General features: G+C 40.4%; 1 protein-coding gene across 1 annotated transcript in view; it reads right to left on the bottom strand.

Annotated features, from left to right (window-relative positions):
• The window catches only part of LOC137498265 (vascular endothelial growth factor A-like), a 191,484-nt gene that overhangs the window by 31,189 nt on the left and 137,020 nt on the right, over positions 1 to 23,275 (bottom strand). The window contains exon 5 of the mRNA XM_068225780.1: positions 16,358 to 16,453. Coding sequence (XP_068081881.1) covers positions 16,358 to 16,453 — 96 coding nt within the window. The remainder of the gene's footprint in view (positions 1 to 16,357; positions 16,454 to 23,275) is intronic.

Here is a 23,275-nt window from a genome sequence, read left to right as displayed (position 1 = left end):
CTGTTGCCTACTTCCTCTTTAAACAATAATCATCACCACCATCATCTTGGTTTACTGGTGATATAAGCCAAGATTTTAAAGGATACCTGGAGTGTCCGAGCAGAACTGCACTAGAGAAACACAATGATACTGTGTATCACTACCAACCAGTGGAGTGCAATGCGAAGCTGCTATTTTAAGGTTATGCTTCATTCCTTGCAGTGGAACGTTATATTACCAATCCTATCAAGCAAATACTGAAACGTTCTGTAATCTAACCTAAATCTCCCATTGTATTCATATGTTTGTTTCATGCCAGTACAGGCTCTTTTTGACGTGACGTTTATTGAACGGTGAATACCTACACTTGTTCCTTATCACTATTTGAATCTGAGTCGACCATTTTAACGATCTTCACGATTCTATGCCAAAATATTAAAATACCACTCACTTTGGTTTCACTAATAATATGAATTATGAGTCAAAATACACTCATGGAAATAATCCTAATAATATGAGTAACTTTTATTAGTCATGTTGTCTATGAAACAATTTACTAATATTATTAGGAATATCTACTAATAATTTTGACTCATAAACTAATTGCTAATATTATTAGCTAATATCTCTTTGAAACATAATACTAATATTATTAGTTAATAATATTGGTTTCTTACTAATAATATTAGTGAAAGATGTTTTATGAAACAGGGCCCAGTGTTCATTGTTGATAGAGAGTTGAGTGAAGATGGTCGTTACACAACAACGCGCTCAGTGTGTCGTATGGTATGTCAAATTTTCGTGCGTAGTGGAGACCCAGCGAGCTTTCAGACGTCAGTACAACGTTAGGCATGTCCCATCACATCGGGACATTGTTAAATGGTACAACATGTTTTTGGAAAATGGATTGTAGATGCCTCACACAGGTGGAAGGCGGCGTGATATGGATCTATCCCATGGCCTCCTAATAGCCCTGACCTAACCCGTCCAGTTTTTTTAGTGTTTTTTTTAATGGGGCTATGTCAAGTCGACAGTGTACGCACGAAGACCGCAGAATCTGGCTGACCTACGGAGGGAGATTACAGCGGCCTTTCAGCAAATCACTCCAGAAATGCTGCGTGCTACGTGGCGCAACATGGATTCGAGGTATCGCTTGTGCCGCACGCGCGATGGTGAACATGTTGAGTGCTAATGTGCTGTGACAAACTCCAGACTCTCCTTAATATGTATGTACAGTTAACAAGCAAAAAATGTGCATTGTTTCTTGTGTATAGCGTTTTACTTTTCTGACGTCCTAAACGGATGACCCTGTAGATAAACTAATACTGTAAGAAGGAAAATCATGCCTTTATCAAAAACAGTTTGGATTATAATAAACGATTTCTCTCTCTCTCCAGTTTCAGGCGATCCGGAACTAGGCGATGGGAGTATTCTGTTATAATCTGTGTATTAAATAACGAAGTGTACTGTGATACTCTATATATTTACTACTACACAACGTGTGTTCAATGTGTTAACACGTCAGCATGTGAAGTTCAAACACGATTTCTAGAAAGATTTCCGGGTGTAAAAGCTCCAGATCGCACAACAAGCCATGCTCTTTATAATACATTTCAGGCTAAGAGAAGTGTTCAGCCAAAGAAAAGAAACAGACATCGTAGGATTCTCACCGAAGAGAAATTAGATGGCATTGGTCATCGTTTGCGAAATTCTCAAAAAAAAAAAAAAAAAAAAAAAAACACCCTTAGGCATCCTTCACAACAAGTAGGGATTTTTCATGGCTCTGCACAAAGGGCTACAAAATGATTTAAGTTAAAACGTTGGTAAGAAGCATACTTTCTAAAATAGTCCATGATACGTCTGTATAGTTTCATCACCGCCACTGAACTCTGTCAACACACGGGGAGCAACTGACACGTTCGCCGAAGGGAAACCTCGTACGGCTGGTTCTCAGTTCAAATGTTCTCACTCTACTGCCCATTGCTTTATCCAACATATACTGCAGTCGCATTTGGATGCGGATTTATTATAGAATGGTGGCAAGAGCATTGAAGGGTCCTACTTTTGGGGGATACGGCGATTCTGTTATATAGTAATATTTACGCAGAAATCGTTGACCGTAAATTACAAGTAAAGAAAAAATGAACATTGAAAAGTATCAAGGTGAACATTTTCCGAAATTGTCATCAGATTTGATTCATTATGAGCCCCAGGCCCTTGTACAGTAGAACCTCTAGAAGTTAAGCAATAATCTAGTGTCGGTTAGCTAGAAGTCTTTTCAGCATAGGGTATGTGAAACGAGCGACCACTTTCACGCTGACTCGAAGTTAGTCTTTAAACCGAGTTCCACGGGGATACCGCAATACCAGATTGGATTCATTCTTTCTTAGTGCTTCTCATGGTATTCTGGCGAGTTAACGTTACATTATCTCGTAAATGTCTTCGCTGACACTGGGACGAAAAAGGCCAACGACTGAGCAGGTAATGTAAATGGAAATGGGAAACCACAGAAAATCATCTTCAAGCCTGCCGACGGTGTGATTCTAACCCGTCATCTTCCGAATACATGCTTACAGTTAATGACCTGTACCGCGTAGCCAACTCACTCGGGTACCTTGTTTTCATACTCTTCTTAGAGGGAGATATGAGTATGCAGTGGGCTCTCAAGGCCAGGTGAAAGTTTTCATACTTTCTTTGAATGTATTGTCTTGTATCCAACGCTAAATAGATGCACATCTGACTGCCTTGTAAAAGGAACACTTGACTTTCCTTGACTTCTATCTAGGGATGAGCTGCAATACTGACACAGATTCATCTTATGTGCGTTTCGTATAAAGTTACAGTTTAAACTAAAAAACTTGTTTCTTCCAATCCTAACCTTACATAGCAGACATTTGTAACTGTTTACATTTCGTTACACGAGCGATCCTATTGCAATTGAAGATAAGTTTTTAGTTTTGCATGAGAAAAGTGGAACAAAGAAGAAAATGCCCAGTCGCTGAAGAATCCTGATTTGATTTTGTTTTTAAGTGCTCATGTGAGTAAACTCCAGTGCCATGGACTCTTGGCTTATTGGCCGTCGACTATTGAACCAGTGGAGGTGTTGTTTGATCTGCACAACGGATCTCATCACCGTTAATACCAAGTGTCTATTCTGCGTCTTTTCCTTATCAGAATTCACCTTGGTAGTCTTCATAAGGAAGAGTAAGGCCTAAAGTCAGTCTTGCAATCTTTGTACCGGGCGAGCTGGCCGTGCGGTTAGGGCCGCGCAGCTGTGAGCTTGCAATCGGGAGATAATGGGTTCGAACCTCACTGTCGGCAGCCCTGAAGATGGTTTCCGTGGTTTCCCATTTTCACATCGGGAAAATGCTGGGGCTGTACCTTAATTAAGGCCACGGCCATTTCCTTCCCATTCTTATCCCATCGTCGCCATAAGACCTATCTGTGTCGGTGCGACGTAAAGCAAATTGCAAAAAAAAAAAAAAAAAAAATCTTTGCGAAGCTGAGATAGCAACTTGCTACGCTAACCACTGAACAAAGGAAGTGATGATTTCTTCAATATTTGTTGAAAATTTAACTTATGAATACAAGTCTTGCAGTGAAAAAGCTGTATGCCTACTTAAGTACAGGAACGGTGGCTAAAGCTGTTAGAACAGTCAGCATGTAACTTGACACATCTAAGATTGTAATACTGTTGTGACATTCCCATGGCTCTCTGCTGCCCATCGTTAGAAAATACGAAATGCTAGCAGCTGAATTGATTTTGTACAGTGTCTGTATCATCACTCTTTCTAGCGAAAGATATATGCCAGTAGCTCTAGTCCTAATGGAAATTTTCATATATTCTTTGAATGTATTGGCTGTATCCACCGCCATGTAGATCGGACTGGTTTTAAAAGAAATACTCTTGTCAAGTGAAAATTTACGCGTCTATCTAATTTAACTCTGACAAGAAATTGCTGTTTAATTTGAGGGGTTTGGGTCGCAGTGTTCCAAAATTGCACATGTTCAGTGTTATGGTCTGTATACTGTTTGAATGTGATGCCTTCAGTGAAACTAGAAAACTGCAGATTTAATAGTTGATAATTAAGAGACCAACACTAATTGGAAGAGCACTGGAGAAGTGGGCAGATATAAATGAATTGCAGGTAAACATCGAAAAGACTGTCTACATGATTTTCAGGAAGGGTGGACGAACATCCTCAAGTGACAAAGTGACGTACAAAGCAGAAACATTAAACGACGTGAACAGTTTCAAATATCTGGGCTTGACGATGCAGACGACAGCAAACTCCTTTAGACTTCATATTAGACTACGCGCTGCGGCAGCTATGAAAGCGATATTTGACATCAAGAATCTAAACAGACTATCTCTCAAGACGGCCATTACCCTGTTTGACGCAAAAATAATCCCTATTTTAACATATGGGCTGGAAATCATTTGGGATAAGCTAACAAAGAATGACCTACACATCCTAGAAAAAGTCAAAGCCAGATTCTTAAAGACAACCCTGTGTGTGTCTAGATTCACTAGATCAAGACTGGTTTATGAACTCGCAAGGGAGCCTTTCCTAATTGAAGATTTGAGATTCAAGCTTGCTCTACCTTATACAGACCAATGGAAGAAACTCCTGGACGAAAGAGTGGCCAAAAGGAATGATATTTGTCCCGAATTCTATACGACTGAAGCAATGACGAACAGAACATGGACCAATACAAACCAGGACCTCCGACATTTTATCAATTCTATGGCAATTCATGGATATTACTACAAACTCTGCAAAACCAGGATCTTTCATGAACCGGACGAGAGTTGTGTGTGTACTCTGTGTAATTTGACTTGTTCTCGTTACCATGTCGTGGAATGCTCTAAGAGAAATAGGCCTATAATTGACTTATGTTTATTTTTATTTTTTTTGCTACTTGCTTTACGTCGCACCGACACAGACAGGTCTTATGGCGACGATGGGACAGGGAAGGGCTAGGAGTAGGAAGGAAGCGGCCGTGGCCTTAATTAAGGTACAGCCCCAGCATTTGCTTGGTGTGAAAATGGGAAACCACGGAAAACCATTTTCAGGGCTGTCGACAGTGGGGCTCGAACCTACTATCTCCCGAATACTGGATACTGGCCGCGCTTAAGCGACTTATGTTTAAATGACATGTAATCGCTTTATATACACAAATTGTGTGCTATTAAATTATATATAAAGGATGTTTCTCCACTTCTGCTTCTACCAGATTCATATATTGAAATTAATATTTTAGTTACTTCTAGTTCTTATCCACCTGTTTCACTTTCTTGATGTACGTAATACTTTAGCATCTGTCTCTTGGGACAAGAAGACAGAGCAAAGTGTAGTTTCCACCGAAGTCCCAATCTCATACATAGCTGTTACATTATGGAAGCTGCTGTGGTATGGGTGGTGCTGAGTAATGGCTTTCGGAGCATGACTAGTGCGGTGAGTGTTATGATGGTCAGTCGTGCTGCAGTAGCACTTTCTAGCCCAGGAAGGAAAGCAATGGCAAACTACCTCCATCCTAATCCTGCCTAGTACACCTCATTTTGGCGCCACCATCGCCTATTGAGGTGGGGGGGTGCTATTTGAGGATCCAACCAGCCTCTGGGCTGATAGTTCTTATATCTTCATATTTTAGATTTCCCAGCAGTACTGTACACCCCCTGTGGATGGGGAGGTAGAATACATCCACAGTATCCCCTGCCTTCAGTAAGAGGTGAATAAAAGGGGCAATTCTCAGAGCTGTAAACTTCGGAACGTGGGTTGGTGAGACCAGGAGTTCCCCGGTTGAATCTAGCATTCCTTACACTTACTTGTGCTAGGATCCTCACTTCCATCTTTCCTATTCGGCTTTCTTTGGCCGCGCTTGTTTTCTTCTGAACCAGATGGTATTAGCTTTGCGAGGCCTAGGGGGTCTTTCAATTTCACACATTTTGTGGCAGGTCTCTTTCAACGACATCTTCATTTCCCGAAGGTTCGTACTTCTATTTTCATTAGCGGTTAGTGTTAAGAAAATAGAGTTACACAGTTGTACTTCCTCTTAAAACAATAACCACTACCACCATCACCACCCAGCACTATGGCTCTAATATAGAATTTTCTTGTCGCTATTGAAATTGTTAAAATATGCAATACGGTTTTGCTAAGATGCTCTCAATTACTTAACTAACAAAGAAATATTAGATAATTAACCAATTAGAAATATTAAGTAAGTATTCAATAAACTTCCTTTAACAACAGAGAGACCCATGTATGAAAGGAGCAACGATTGAAATACAGTAAACAAATATTTGTTCACTACCAGCATAAAAATATACTTCGTTTATATTAGTTTTACCTGAAGAAGTTTAGTAAACTACATTATCACTGTGATTTATAAAATTCTAGTTTCAAGAGTTTTAGAAAGCAAGGGAAAGATGGCACAACATCATAATTCTGGATTATAATTTCCTTAAGATTAATGTTTATAATCTGCTCGCTAAGATTTTTCCAACGATATTCATACTATATTTGTATCACATCCATGATCTACGTCTATCCACAAATCTATTTCACGTACCTCATCCTCAAGAAAACCTTTTATCAAACAGATCTTTTTATTCGATATAATTGCTTCAGTGGTTACATTCGTATAAAATCGATTAACAAGAAATTCAGTGACATTCTGAAAGAAACTTTCCGCTTTAATATAAGGAAGCCCTCGAAATTAATTCGTGCATTCTGTCTGTTTCCGAAGATTTATCATCTAAGTAGTCCAGTAAGGCTTTGCTAAATTGCTCCCAATTACTGAGCCACTTTATAGGATATGCTCTTTTCTATGTTTCCTTGAAGTCTCTCAATAAAACCAGTGTAAAACATTTGTCATATCTGTCAGATTGCAAATGTTTTTCTAGGACCTGATATATTATTGTCATGCTCCCCAAAACATTTTTAAAAATAATTTGTTTTACGTCGCACCGACACAGATAGATCTTATGACGACAATGAGATAGAAAAGGGCTAGGACTGGGAAGGGAGCGGCCGTGGCCTTAATTAATTGCAAACCACGGAAAACCCTCTTTAGGACTGCCAACAGTGGGGTTTAAACCTATTAGCTCCCCAAGGTAAAAACCACAATCAACAACTTTAACTCAAAAATTATATCTGAGTGACAGGCTACCAAAAGTATTTGTAATGGATTTCTTCTCTTCAATTTGTGTATATCTGAATTACTTCCAACGAAATCTAGTAAATTATGCCACGTTGATAACATAGCATTGTCTACATGGCATAGCAGCCTGAAAGAAAGGGAGACTTGTGTAAGCAAAGAGCTTGCTTTTCTATGCACAGTATTTACTCTAAGAAACAGAGAATTGGACCAACTAGCAGCAAATCTGCGTTATGTATCTTCCACCCTAATAACAAGATAGCCAACATAACTCTTCATAGTGACGGAAAGGGCGTATATTTCTAGTAAGACCCCAGTTAGAGAAAGATTCCAGTGTATGGAACCCACACTAGGATTATGTGATACGAGAAGTGGGAAATATCCAAAGAAAAGCAGCACGGTTTGTGCTGGGTTACGAAAATGTTGCAAACTTTGGGCTGGGAAGACTTGGGAGTAAGGAGACGAACAGCTCGACTAAGCAGTATGTTCCAAGCTGTCAGTGGAGAAATGGTGTGGAATGACATTATTATAGACGAATAACCTACTTTTAAAGTAGATAAAGATAAAGATGAAGATAAAGCTGGCATTTAAGAGGACACATATTTAATACCATTGAAGTCGTTAAAGAACGAGATTTGTCCAAGGGAGATTGCGTAGGAAGGATGAAATAAGGCTGGCACAGGTTAAAGGAAACTATGTAAGAGTCACCTACGGCCTCGAGATTACCACACACTTCGGGCTTTGGGGGATGACTTCTACTTTTCGATGTCACGATTTACACCTTCCAATGTAACACAGTTCACTAAGTCTATGACGAAACTCAGAGAACTCCACTTAATAAGACATTTTTCCTCCTTAGTTCCGGAGTATTTTATACTTGTAAAGTGAGACAAACAGATATTGGTGTGTAACAATATGATGAATAGTCGGTTGTAATAACACTGACTCCGGATTTTAACAAACACCGTTTCAAACAAGCTATTCAAAGCAACACAAATTAAAATTACAGGGTTTATTTTTATTTCAAGTTTAACTGTGAAATTGCTGCGTCACGTTTCTATCTTCATTCATCTTCAGTGCCTCCAACTTAGCTTGACTGGAATTAAATCTAGTATTTTAGGTCCCCGTTGTCAGACTCCTTGGTTGAACGGTCAGCGTTGAGTCCTTCGGTTCAGAGGGTCCCTGGTTCGATTCTCGCCTGGGTCGGGGATTTTAATCGCGTGTGCTTAATTATTCTGTCTCGGGGACTAGTTGTGCTTTTATCAACACTCTCCTCTTCATAATCAAACAACCCACCACATTACCAACCTCCACAGAAACACGCAATAGTGACTACATTCCTCCAGATAGGGTTGGCGTCAGGAAGGGTATCCGGCCATAAAACAGGGCAAAATCTATATGTGTGGAACAGGTCACACCCGTAACCTCACAAGGTGTGGGAAAAGAAGAAGAAGAAGATTAGGTCCTCGTTGCAGTCTCATAACTCGTAAACCTCCTTAGTTCTTTAAAGCCCAATCTAAGGAGAAAAATAAGTTTTGTCGATAATCTGTTTAAGAGCATTAACTCCGTTGCTTACATCCCCGTGAAATGACATTGAAAGAAGAATGATAGACTATCAACTGAAAAGAGATATGTTTGTAATGGTGGTAATTGTTGTTTTATAAAGCTATAATATGAAAATCCACAGCCTGTTTCCAGTTATTTGACTGCGTCAGGAATGGAATGAATGAATGAATGAATGAACCCCCATCCAGCGGCGAGGATAGGAATGGTGCTGGCTGCCGAAGCCTCTCGCACTCCTCTGGGTCAATTATTAATGAATGACAGATGAAATGAAATGATATTGGAGTGTGTTGCTGGAATGAAATACGACAGGGATAACCGGTGTACCCGGAGATAAATCTGTCCCGCCTCCGCTTTGTCCAGCACAAATCTCACATGGAGTGACCGGGATTTGAATCACGGAATCCAGTGGCGAGAAGCCGGCGTGCTGCCGCCTGAGCCACGGGGGCTCTTATCAAGCTATAATATAATTAATTTAAACTTAATATACAGTCGAACCACTACAGGATAAAATGAAAAGCCTTTCAACGGAATATTTTTAGTTGAAAAAGAAAGGGAGAGATGGCCAAGGGAGATCACGAAGAGATGTTGCCGTGCAGCCCTCTTATTCGGTAGTTAGAGTTATACAACACCAGGACCCCTTGGACCAAAGACCAGCACGCTAACCATTTAGCCATGGAGCCGGACGGTTGTGATGATGATGATGATGATGATGATAATGATGAGGTAGGGAGAATAACACCAATGAGTCTCTCCGTCCGACGGACAAATCACCATCAACAGCGTCATCTCCCCCTGTGGGTGGGGTAGGCTGAATAACATCCTTGGCATCCCCTGCCTGTTATAAAAGGCGACAGAGGGGCCTTACGGTCCCTTACCATGGGAGCGTGGGATGGCGATCATAGGGCCTTTAGCTGAGTTCCGGGATTGCTTCTACTTAATTTTGCTTTTTTTTTTTTTTTTTTTTTTGCTACGGGCTTTACGTCGCACCGACTCAGATAGGTCTTATGGCGACGATGGGATAGGAAAGGCCTAGGAATGGGAAGGAAGCGGCCGTGGCCTTAATTAAGGTACAGCCCCAGCATTTGCCTGGTATGAAAATGGGAAACCACGGAAAACTATCTTCAGGGCTGCCGACAGTGGGATTCGAACCCACGATCTCCCGGATGCAAGCTCACAGCCGCGCGCCTCTACACGCACGGCCAACTCGCCCAGTCTTCTACTTAATTGTGCCAGTCTCCTCACTTATTCTATCTGATCTCCCATAGTCAACCCTTGTTCTTTTCTGACCCCGATGATATTCGGTTTTTGAAGCCTAGGGAGTCTTTCATTTTCATACCCTTCGTTGCCTTTGTCTTTCTTTGGCCGATACCTTCACTTTTCTAAGTTTCGGATCCCTTCTACTTTTTCCTCTGATCAGTAGTATTGTTTGAAAATTGTTGCCCACTTGTAATTCCTCTTAAAACAATAACCACCGTCACCACCACCACCAATAGCGTCATATGTCTTCACTCCATATGAACAGTGCGCAGAAGTTTCGAATTGAATCCAGGCTTCTGGTATGCAAACTAGATATTATAATTGTATACCACCTCCTCTCCTATCCTGATGGCCAACATTCTCATGGTGAAATTCTTTTACATCAACGGGACTTGAGCTAGCTAACCACGGTGTCAGCACAATGCGTTAACGATCATGACCACCAGACGGGCTTATGACTAATTATATAACCTGAGCATACGTTTCAGTACGTTTATACATTGCTCACAAGAAAAAAAAAAGTCGTGTCACAACTTTGGTATGAACTAGAGTACATACATGCTGTTTCATATCCATGGTGCTCTACAGGGTTGTTTGTTTATCCCTTGGTGACATTAATGTGGTGGAATATTGAAGTCAAGTACATAACCTTCCAGTCTTAGCAGCAGGGGCGGTGCGTGGTATTGTTGCAGTGTTGCGCAACTCCCAATAATTTTGCACTTCATTTGTCGTCTTTTCTTCTGATGTTTTAGTTTAATACAGCTAACATATATTCGAAAACATGTTAAACTCAACCATATTTGGTCGTTCACTGCACTAATGCTTCGTAACGGACCAATAAACGCTGCTGGCTTCGAATCAAAGTCAGGGGGTTTGCTTTCCTACGGCAACTCCCTAGACATAGAGGACAGTGCGGTGCAATGTACTTCAGCAAGGAGGAGCCTAAGCCTGCATAGCATCAGGTAGCAAGCTCGCCAGTATCGGTCTCAGGGAGTTGCACGAGACTAGCAAGTCCCCTACCGAGAAACAGTCCCAGATGTCCCCGTTAGATTGTGCCACTCGGCGGAGATTACTTCATTCGTACTTTCTCTCCTCTAGCAAAGGTAATTTCATTTCCACTTTTTTTTAATTTACAATTTTTGCTTTACGTTTCACTGACGCAGATAGGTTTACGGCGACGTTGGAATAGCAAATGGCTAGGAGTGGGAAGAAAGCGACCGTGGCTTTAATAAAGGCACAGCCACAGCATTTGCCTGGTGTGAAAATGGGAAACAGCGGAAAGCCATCTTCAGGGTTTCCGACAGTGGTGTTCGAACCCACTATCCCCCGAATGGAAGCTCACAGTTCCGCGACCCTAACCGCGCGGCCAACTTGCTGGGTAATTTATTTCCCACGCCATACGAGACCACCCGCAATATTACCAACATCTTGCTTAATTGAAAAACAGGACGGCAAATTTTCAATTCAAGTGAGGCAAAAGTAACTGTGCCAGGCTGAGTGGCTCACACGGTTGAGGCGCTAGCCTTCTGACCCCAACGTGGGAGGTTCGATCCTGGCTCAGTCCGATGGTATTTGAAGGTGCTCACATACGTTAGCCTTGTGTCAGTCGATTTACTGGCATGTAAAAGAACTCCGGCACCTCGGCGTCTCCGAAAACCGTAAAAAGTCGTTAGTGGGACGTAAAGCCAATAACATGATTATTAAAAGTAAGTGTAGTTACAGTGTATAATTATCCTCTTACTTCCTGGGTTGTAATTGCCAGATATATTTTCAGTTTTAGTAGGAATGTAGCTCATTACTTAACGATAATACAGTTTCTTAATACTTCTGTAAGCAATAAAAATATGACACTGAAAATGTTGGTGCAACACCCAGCTTCAGATCGCACCAGCCGCTACTGCTTAGCAGTTATCTTTGTGGCCTCACCTCAAACAGGAGTGGTTCGTGACGTGCGGCATGGTCTGCCAGTGCTGTGTGAGCTGTCTTATTGCTAAGCAGCGCAGGCAGGTTAGAACACAAGACATGGGAAGGCATTTACCATCAGAACAGTTCAAGCGTGCAGTAACCCTTTTGCAGGAAGGACGCACTCAGCGTTATGTGGCAAAGCGGCTCGGAGTGTCTCAAGTAGTCATCTGCAGGTTGTGTCAGCGATATCAAGAGCTACACAATGTCAAACGCTGACTTGTTTCAGGGAGAAAACGGAAAACAACGCAACCTGAGGACCGATTTCTTCGTTTATAGGCCCTCCGAAATCGCCGCAGTACAGTCAGGAACCTACGAGGTGAGCTAATTAATGCACATTGGACTGTCATCAGCACACAGACAGTACGCAATAGACCAAGGGAAGGTCAGCGCAATTCCGGGAGACCGTTTAAAGTGGCCCGGTTGACTCCTCATCACCAAAGATTCCTTCTGCGGTTTGCACAACAGAACTTCAACTGGCAGCTCTGACACTGGACTCCAGTATTCTTTGCTGATGAATCCAGATTCCAGCTTTCTGGGTCAGATGGTCGTATTCCAGTCTGGCGACGTCAAGGAGAACGAAATTTACCTTGAACGTGCAGGAAACATCCGCTTACAGTGGCGGATCAGCGATGGTTTGGGGAGGAATTCCTTTCAGCCATAAAAGTGACCTCGTAATCATTCAGGGGCTTTTGACAGCCGTGCATTACATTCAGCAGGTTCTGGAGAGCCATGTACTGCCCATCGCAGACAATATGGGGCAACATTTCACATTAGTGCATGATGGAGCCAGTGCACATTCTGGGACTTCCTTGCAGCTGCTGGAATTCAAGTAATGGACGGGCCCGCATGTTTCCCCGACCTCAATTGTATCGAACATATGTGGGATCAACTTGGTAGGCGTATCCAGAATCACCCACAGCAACCCCTCACACCCCAGGAGCTGACAGCAGCATTATTGGAAGAATGGAGAGCCATCCCCCAGGATGCAATCTGGAGGCTTATCAGAAGCATGCCAAGCCGGTGTGCTGCTGTGCTACGAGCCAGAGTTGGGAACATTGAATTCTGAAAAGTGTTACCGGTAAGTGTAAGTTTCAGTTTGTTTTCATTTGCATTCAAGAGCCGTGACTTTCGGTTTTGGCCCACTGTGTCTGTTTGGGACAATCAAGCGTAAACGTGTGTGTATATTTTGTTCATTTTTGGTTTTTTGTACAAATAAAGGAACATGTTTAGGTTCTGTATAATCTACGTCTGCAAAATAAAAGCACACGAAGTATTACAGCCGACCAAAAGTTTGATACTTTGTTTTTCGTGAGCAGTATATTACCTCAGTACTACCGCAATGGTGTCCGGCTCCTCGGATGAATAGTGACTCTTCGGTGCAGAGGGGCCCGGGTTCGATTCCCGGCCGGGTAGGAGATTAACCTCAAATGGTTATTTCCCCTGGCTCGAGGGCTAGGTATTTATATTGTCCGCAACATTCCTGCAACCACACACAAATTTCTATACACGGCATGCACCCTCGTTAGAGTATTTCCTTACAAACATGTACTGAGTGTAAATAAAGGAACATGTTTAGGTTAAAAACACGAGACCGCCGTCGGGTGCGGTTGCATCATTGCGCTAAATTTATCATTGTGGCATTTAGCCAAAGTCTTGAGTTACCTGTCTATAAGAAAATATCCAACTTATCACTAGCAAACTTGTGTCCTCATCTCGAGGTGTTGCAGCTCTTTTCAGGAGTAAATCTCTGGCAGTACCGGGAATCGAACCCGGGCCTCCGAGGACGGCAGCACATAGTGCCAACCGTTACGATACAAAGGCGGACAACTTCTCACTCATAGTATGCCAGAGGGAACCTGTATTAAGAGGCCGATTTTCGTTGCGCCAACTTCCCGAGCATGCAGAGCTGTGGAGTGAGACGTTATGACGTCATTATAAGTTAAGGAACGCTCTGGGATGTGAAGTGTCCTGATCCTTGGACTGCGTAGAAGTGTAACAAAAAAAAATTCTGGTTTATCAAAATAACCCGACAGGGACGGGTACGACAGGCAGTGAGCCAGCTAATCATTATTATCTTCAATTTTTAGCAATACACTAGCTGTAGTACTCGGCGCTGTCCGAGTTCATTTTTTAAATGCTTACTTTTAGGATTGCTATTACCTGTTAATTATGTGTGAAGTGTTTTTTTCTAAATTTGTTTATTGTAATATTGATTGATATATTTTATGAACTCTTTTGTAGTTTTAGAGTTATCGTTATATGCTTAATTTTAAGTTTTAGGTTATTTTATTTCACGTTTAAACTCTGTTCTTGTGGCAGCCCAGATTCTCTGGGAATCAGTTGATCCTTGGAGGTAAATAAGTAAGTGATATACTTGGGGACAAAACATGACGACCTCGCCTCACACCACTACTCTCCAGCGGCAGCCCGGTGTCTATTAGCGGCTTATAGGATTTACTACGTCAACTGTAGTCGGAGTTGCCAAATCGTCTATTGCACTCTACACGAAGGAAGGGTAAAGACTGAAAAGAGTATGGATGGAAGTAGTTTGGCAACTTCACCACACCTAACAAGGATCACTTAGAACTCGTTAACTCAGCAGGGTGCAGGGTGTGATTGACTGCTGGCTTCCAGCTCGCTTCCAGGAACTGTGGCCGTCATGTTTTGTCTCCAAATATAACTGTACATAGTTACGCGTTGTGCTATCGATACGATTAACGCGATTCCAAATGCCATTAGTACTGTCACAAATCAGCCTAGCGACTGCGAAAACTGTGGATTACACACAAATCTCGGCCATTTTCGACATTTTCTGTTATCACCCCCTTTTAACCCCCACCCACCTATGCCGATGGAGGCTAAATATGACTACACAACGGGCGAGTTGGCCATGCGGTTAGGGGCGCACAGCTGTGAGCTTGCATCCCGGAGATAGTGGGTTCAAGCCTCACTGCGGGCAGCTCTGAAGATGGTTTTCCGTTGTTTCCCATTTTAACAACAGGAAAATGCTGGGGCTGTACCTTGATTAAGGCTACAACCGCTTCCTTTCCACTCCTAGGCCTTTCCTATCCCATCGTCACTATAAGACCTATCTGTGTCGGTGCGACGTAAATCAAATTTGTAAACAAAACAAAAAATCCAACAACTTAAACAACATCCAGAGAGTCACAGTTAATCTCAGCGACCCAGAAAAGTATGGATTCGACACTAATATCGTTCGTTTTCGATTATTTTGACATGTCACCCCCTTCTCTACGGGTGCTAGGGGTGTATAAGCCCCACAGGATGTTTTTCCACCGGGCTGGGTGGCTTCGACGGTTGAAGCGCTGACCTTCTGACCCCAACGTGACAGGTTCGATCCTGGCTCAGGTCCGGTGGTATTTGAAGGTGCTCAATTACGTCAGCATCGTATCGGTGAATCTATCGGCATGCAAAAGCGCTCTTCTGGGACAAAATTCCGGCACCTCAGCGTCTACGAAAGCCATCAAAAGTAGTTAGTAGGACGGAAAAGAATATTGAATATTTGAATATTTATATGTGTGTGTTTCGGGATGAAATTCCTAAACTTGACAATTTGTCTGATATTGATGATCAAATTTTTGGTTCTAACTTGCTTACTGCTTATGCATCACAGGACGGAATGACTGCTGCTCACAAATTATGCTGGTGTTCTAAAAGGAAGGCTAAATTATGGAGGAAACACCTACTCGGTGTTGTAATCAATATTAAATCAGAAGAGAGTTCATTAAAATTAAATTTGTTTGGTAATGCAACGTTATACTTTAAAGCAGGGCCTCTCAGGGTGCATGCGCGTGGTGCATGCCGAGCGGCAGCGATGCACAGTGCACGGAGCTCTTGCGCCTCTATCTGCACGCGTGAGATTTTGGGCGGTTGAGAGGCCCTGCTTTAAAGTATAGTCGGCAACAACAACAACAGCCCTTTTTTACAAGTTGCTATAAGTCTTACCGACACAGATAGGTCTTATGGCGACGATGGTACAGGAATGGGCTAGGAGTGGGAAGGAAGCGGCCCCCACCCTAGAGGTGTCTTACCCCGAAAATTTGTTCCAGATAGTAAGACATACTATATGTACCAAATTTGGTTGAAATAGCTCCATGTGTTTCAGAGCTATCTTGGAAAATACACACACACATATCCATTTTTATTTACATAGATTTATTCATTCATAATTTTTACTCCGTCAATAGGCAATATGAAAAGGCCTTTCAAAATACCGATGAGCAGCTTGTAGTTCAGTCGACAGCGTCTCGCTAATGGACGGTCAAGGCAGTGCAGAATTTCTGTTGATTACCAGTATGTTAATAAACTTTCATCTAAAGGGGAACATTTCTTTCTTTACTTCTCTTCAGGATACACTTCGTGGGCTCCGAGTGCATAGCAGAAGCGAGAAATATTGTCAACTTACCAGACAAGCACATCGGCAGCTGGTATGTTGCTCTATTCGGAGTTCCTTGACGAACATCGCCGTTTCACTGTTAGATTTCTTCTGAATCATAAGAACCTGAAATCAGAAATAAGATTCATTATAAACACTTCGTTTCATAATTAATTACCCTATTGTTCATGATATTTGAACAAACTAAGAAGAAAGAAATGGATACTGAATTTGACAACCGAAGTGAAACATTTTTTTTTGCAATCTAAGCCATATATATAACGCATTTGTTAGTGCAATGTTTTCCCCCAATTTACTGAGGTCAGTACTCGATGTAGATTTGGCCTAGTTTGATGCCCGAATGCCCTTCCTAATGTCAACCCTATGTAGAAGGAAGTATTCCACTACTCCGTGTTCCTGTGCTGTTTGTTGTATGTGCATGAAGATTATGAGACGAAAACAATCAGCAGTCCCCAAGTGATTTAACCATACGCAGTTAAAACCAGCCCAACCAGAAATCGAACCCGAGGCCATCTGAATCGAAGACTAGTACCCTGATCTTTCCGCCAAGGAGCCGGACAGTGCAATTGCATCACAGTTACCGGTATATATAAGTTACTCCCATGAAGGCCTTGTAACGAACACTTGACTTGTTCTCTTTCCAGTTCCACTAGTGCCCACTACCGTAACTCAAAATGGCAAGTAATTAATTATTGCTTTGGCCTCGATAAGTGACAACATTCACAAATGTAAACATACTGGTGGAGCAATTACGGAAATGTGATTCAGTTCCGACTCATCAGTGTCATATTACAGAATATTTAACAGTCACCGAAGTATTCTGAGAGAAACTGAAACTTCTACTGTTTTTTGCCTCTCACCAACTACTTTTACATTTCGGAGACGTCGAGGTGCCAAAATTTTGTCCCGAAGGATTTCTTTTACATGCCGGTAAATCTACCGACATGACGTATTTGAGCACCTCCAAATACTACCGGAGTGAGCCAGGATCGAATCTGCCAACTTGAGCTTTGAAGTAGTGTGGTATAGCAGTGTTAACAAATCTTGAGAAATGTTCCTTTGAGCAGCGTTTTCTCAAAATGTTGTAGTTCCACGACCATCAAAACGTAAAAAAAGAAAAAGAAAAAGAAAAAGAAAAAGAAAAAGTAATACTTCGCGACCTCCCTGAAGGAACTTTTTCCAATCAAATAATAATAATAATAATAATAATAATAATAATAATAATAATAATAATAATTGTTACCATGTTTTGGTAGGTTGCCGAGGTGTAAGAAGGTTCGGGCTAGAATGGGTGGACAGAGAAAAGATGAGAGCATAATTAAAAACACTAAAATTTGAAATGTTATTTCTTTCCCTTTTTTACCCTAGACTTTAAACTTTGGTAAACAACAACAAAAACAGTTAAGTAGAATTACAATGAGCTCGTCAGATCTTATAACAATAGGGATTTAAAGTCCTTAAACAATCAGGTACCATAGAGAAAATTGTTGACACAATTATTTCAAAGAGATGAGTTTTGTAGCTCTAAGGTTACACTATTTGAAAGAGCACATTTGCTTTAGGAGACTGAGCTCCAGAATTTACTACCATCCAGCCTCTCAAAGGCACAATTTTCTTATCTAAATTTTACACTAGACCAACCTTGACAACAGTTTTCACTGTCCTTTCAGCTCGAAAGTCTATTACACACTCATCAATAATTAATGACACTTTAAACAGAGGCAGTAATTACCCATTCTAAACAGCCTTCGTGGTCAAAAGAAAAGGCTTAAGATATCAGCCATAAACAAAATGCTAAGAGGCGAAACACTTGCACTCCTTTTGAAATACACTTTGAAAAACACTTAAGATCCTACATGGGCTTATGGCCCGAAGTTACAGAGGCTAAGCCTATACTGCAGAGGGTGACTAGATGGCGAAAATGTTAAGTTCCAAAATAGAGTTAAAATTTAAAGTTTTAGAAAATAATAGTCACCCGCATACCAAGTTGAATGGCAATTAAAAGAGGGTGAACACTCTTTATTCTCTAAGTTACATATTTCCGAGCAGGGATTTGAATAGAGTCCTTAGACTTGCTTGAAATTTTACATTTAAACGATGATATTAAATTTTGGAAATTTATACTAAGAAATAATTTTGAAACCTTCCACTAGAGTCAGCTATCTGGAGCTATCACATATTTAAAAGATGTCTGCCATTGCCTTGAGCTGGTGGGCCTTCCGACGACGGATAAGGCTTTTCCCTGCCTCCACTAATTGTATGCACTCTAGACTGGAGCGGTGAAGAAGACAACATGGCCGGAAAGCTCCCAGCTTTTATAGCAGAGGGGAAAGTTCCAGAACTCTCTAGGCCGATGGCCTGTACACTTCCCAATTTTGATTGGCTACAAAATATAATATGCCAACATTTCTGATTGGCTAATAATTTGAGAAAGAAGGAAGTGTAAACACTTCAGTTTTACAAATCTAGAAAATACAAAATTCCTTTGACAGTTAATTGTCCGTCCTCCCACCAGAGGAGACACATAAGTCGACAGTAGAGACATCTGAAGATTAAAGTTCCAAACTTCTTCCAATACACAATTCAGGGTTTACATCACAGATGGCCTTCTAAAAGGCACTCAGTTCAAATACACGGAGAAGGTGTACCTCCAGTACAATACTACTACTACTACTACTACTACTACTACTACTACTACTACTACTACTACTACTACTACTACTACTACTACAGAGGTACACCCGCTCCGTGTAATTCAAATTAAGCGCCTTTTAGAAGGCCACCTGTGACTTGTACTTCAAACTATGTGATAGAAGAAGTTTGAACATTCATCGACAGATGTCGCTGCTATCAACTTATGTGCGCCCTCTGGGCTGAGGATGAACAATTAATTTTCAAAGATTTTTTTGTGTTAAAGTTTCCTAGACTGAGCTGTTTATAGTTTGTTTCTGGTGTTCTCAGGTTATCAGTACTTCTGTCTCTTCCCACCAGCTTAAAATTGTAACCAATAGGAAATTTTGTACATTTATTTATGTAACCAATCAGAATGTTTGATATTTATTTGATTGTCCAATGAAAATTGGGGGTGTGCCAGGGTTTCGCCCCAGAGAAATATGGAACCTTCCTCTCCGCTATAAAAGCTGGGACCGTTCGGGCCATGTTGTCTTTCGATCACTCCAGTCAAGAAGTTTAGAGTGTGTTCGTAGCGGAGGCAGGGGAAGGGCTCCCTCGTCCATCTTCGGGAGGTCCACCAGCTCAAGGTAATGGCAGGCTACGTTTAACCATGTAATAGGTTTAGAAAGATAGTTCGAGGGGAAGGTTTCAAATTTCTTTCGTAATGTAACTTCCATTTCTCAATGTAAATCCTAAAACTTAGTATAAAGAACTTAAGGGGAGTACGTACTGCCTATGCTGACAATGGTAATTTCTCCATATTTAGGTACGCTCAGGTAAAAGATCCTTTGTCCTACAGATTTGAAACTTCATAGTGTTATTGTAGGAACTTTGTTCTTTACATTGCTGTCCTTAGTTTTAGGATTAGATGCATAGTTATTTTATGGGGATTTTTTTTCCAAATTTAGAAAAATGTTCATGAAAAATTTGAGCAATAATTTTTTCTGGTCTCATATATTAACATATCAAAAATAACCTGGTAGCTTTACAGACATAAGATGTGGAAGTATCACTGATAATTATTTCAGATTTCCACCTTTTATAGTTTTTTGACTGAGCGAACCTATATAAGAAAAAAAAAAAAAAGCAGAGAAAATTAACTTTAAAGTTTAACTTATATAAATCTTAGTTGAGATGTAGTCTAGAACCCTCCTGCTGCATATTCCACATCCTACTTGTCCTCCAGACTCCTTTTCATTGCTCTCATTGACTTACTTATCTTGGCTTCCACTATAAACAGCTTTTTATCCTCCTTTTTGGTCCGACGAACATCAAAAGCTTGAAACGCACTGAGCGAATTCCATCCTGGTTGGATCCCCAGCTGTTCTAGAACTTCAATTCTGCCTGAATTTCCCATATTAAATGATAAAGCAGCATCATGTACTCCTAATTTTAAGGTTTTATATCCAACAAAAATATTTTTAGGTACCGCTACACGGCTCCAAAGAAGACTGTTAAAAGACTCGTTTATATTTTGGGGTTTCTCATGCAAACATTTCTTCAATAAATCAGGATGGGCAAGATCCTTATAAATGGGCTTAATCAGAAGCATCACTCCTCATGGAAGTCCATGGTGTTTGTAGGTTTCCTTGTTTTTATTATACGTGCACCAAGAACCACGACAAGCCACTCAGTAACCCGAAATAATAAGCTAACATAAAAACTTTGAAGAAAAATCTAGCCTAATATTGCTATAACTTGAAGTTGGATTAAAGAGAGTATCTGTAAAAAATTATGAAGGTGGATTAAACGTATTCAGATCCTAGATATTATTTGTACGTCATACGTTATAATTATGTCTTGGAAAACTTCATGTTAGTTTGTTCTCTTTTTCTGACTAATCTTGGGCAAGTTTCGGTACTGATGCCGTTTGTGCTATTTTGGATATTTCTGTTGCTGTAGGCAACTTTTCTTCATACGATTTCGACTGATGAGAAGCTCCAACATAGTCTATGCGGTTCACTACTGGACTTTTATTTCCTAGAACTAGAAAGTTATCAAAAAGTAAAACCCAGCCTACAGTCAGAAGAGGGCGTGGCATTTGTAAATGGGAAGGGCCATGGAATATCCAAATTATGGGCATTTGTAACGCGATTTCACTGAAATAAAAAACGCTGCTCTATTGTACACATACCAAAGAATACTAAAACACATTAAAATGAAATTCGCAAATTTTTGCAAAAATTGAGGCACGTACTCCCCTTAAACGAACTTAGAGAATAAAGAGTGAGAACCCTCTTGTGTTCCCTCTCATCTTGATATTGAGGTGACTATGATTTTGTAACCTTTAAAATCTACCTCTTAATTTTGTAAATTAAAATTTTCCCTCCATTAGTCACCTCTGTAGTATAGGCTTAGCCTCTGCAACTTCGGGCCATAAGCCCACATAGTGTTTAAATGATGTTCTAGTGAATTCCAAAGGAGTGCAAGAGTTCGCCTCCTAACATTTTGATTTTTGGCCAGTAACTTTAATCTTTTCATTTTTTAACCACGGCCGGGTAGAATGGGCACTTATTAATCCTGTTAAAATTCGCTGTTTTCATTCTATTTTTCTATGTAATTTCGACTGTTGAGCAAATAAGACAGTGTCTACTATTGGTTTTTGTTAAATGTAGGTTGTGCCTTTAAGAGGCCTGAACTAGTAAAAATTTGGAGAATAGTCTCCTAGAGAGTATTGTGTGGAGCAAAGACGCTCTCCCTACTGTGGTAAATTTTGGAGCTCAGTCTACTTGAGGAGGATTTGAAAGGAGCAGTGGTGCTCTTGTTAAATTTGTATCTGGGGAGCTTCAAGCTCACGTTGTTGAATCATGTTGTCTAGTTGTTCTAGGAGATTCTAACTTTGTTTATCGATCTCACTTTGTACTTGATTTATTTGTTATTGCTTAGCAAAGTTCAAATTTGGAAAGAAAAGAGAGAAAAAAGACAAGAAATAAAATGACTAATTTTAAAGTTTTTAATAAAAATCGATCTTTTCTCTATCCACCCATTCATGCCAGCACCTTCTTACACCTCTGTCCACCACGATATTTCCGTAATAATAATAATAATAATAATAATAATAATAATAATAATAATAATAATAATAATAATAATAATAATAATAATAATAATAATAATAATAATAATAATAATAATAGTAATAATAATAATAAAAACAATTCTTTATTATCCTCAGTTTATTGGGATCGGTATTTCATGTGTATTTCACCCAGTTTTACGACCGTATGCTCTTCCTGACGCCAAGGGATGTATGCACTATTGCGTGTTCTTGTGGTGGTTTTTAGAGTTGTGTGTTCTATTTAGATGAAGAGAAGCGTACCAAGACGAACACAAACAGCCAGTCCCCGAGCTAGAAGATTAAACTTTGCGCAGTAAACACCTTCGGCTCAGCCGGGAATCGAACCCGGGATGCTCTTAACCGAAGGCCAATATGCTGACCATTCAGCCTAGGAGCTGGAATATAATAATAATAATAATAATAATAATAATAATAATAATAATAATAATAATAATAATAATAATAATAATAATAATAATAATAATTCTTTATTATCCTCAGTTTATTGGGATCGGTATTTCATGTGTATTTCACCCAGTTTTACGACCGTATGCTCTTCCTGACGCCAAGGGATGTATGCACTATTGCGTGTTCTTGTGGTGGTTTTTAGAGTTGTGTGTTCTATTTAGATGAAGAGAAGCGTACCAAGACGAACACAAACAGCCAGTCCCCGAGCTAGAAGATTAAACTTTGCGCAGTAAACACCTTCGGCTCAGCCGGGAATCGAACCCGGGATGCTCTTAACCGAAGGCCAATATGCTGACCATTCAGCCTAGGAGCTGGAATATAATAATAATAATAATAATAATAATAATAATAATAATAATAATAATAATAATAATAATAATAATAATAATAATAATAATAATAATAAACTTATGTGAACATCTAGTTTAACAGTTTATATGTCTTGATAGCGATGCATTTGAATTCGCTCTGTTTAATAGAGCCTGCTTGATATAAGAGGAACGGTACGAGAGGCGGATAGTCATTGAGTGAGTTTTCAGCTTTTAGTGTGCTTACAATTAGCAAAAATAATTCCTGATTTTTTGCAATTGCCAATACAAAATAGACAAATTTTTGACAGCGAATTGTGCTGTCTAGATCCTGTTATCCCGAGGCCACACATCAATCAATCAATCAATCAATCAATCAATCAATCAATCAATCAATCAATCAATCAATCAATCAATCAA

The sequence above is a fragment of the Anabrus simplex genome, chromosome 1 (assembly GCF_040414725.1).
Source record: "Anabrus simplex isolate iqAnaSimp1 chromosome 1, ASM4041472v1, whole genome shotgun sequence".
In the NCBI taxonomy this organism is placed as follows: domain Eukaryota; kingdom Metazoa; phylum Arthropoda; class Insecta; order Orthoptera; family Tettigoniidae; genus Anabrus; species Anabrus simplex.
The sequence above is the reverse complement of the archived record's forward strand: the minus strand, read 5'-3'. Positions and strand labels throughout refer to the sequence as shown.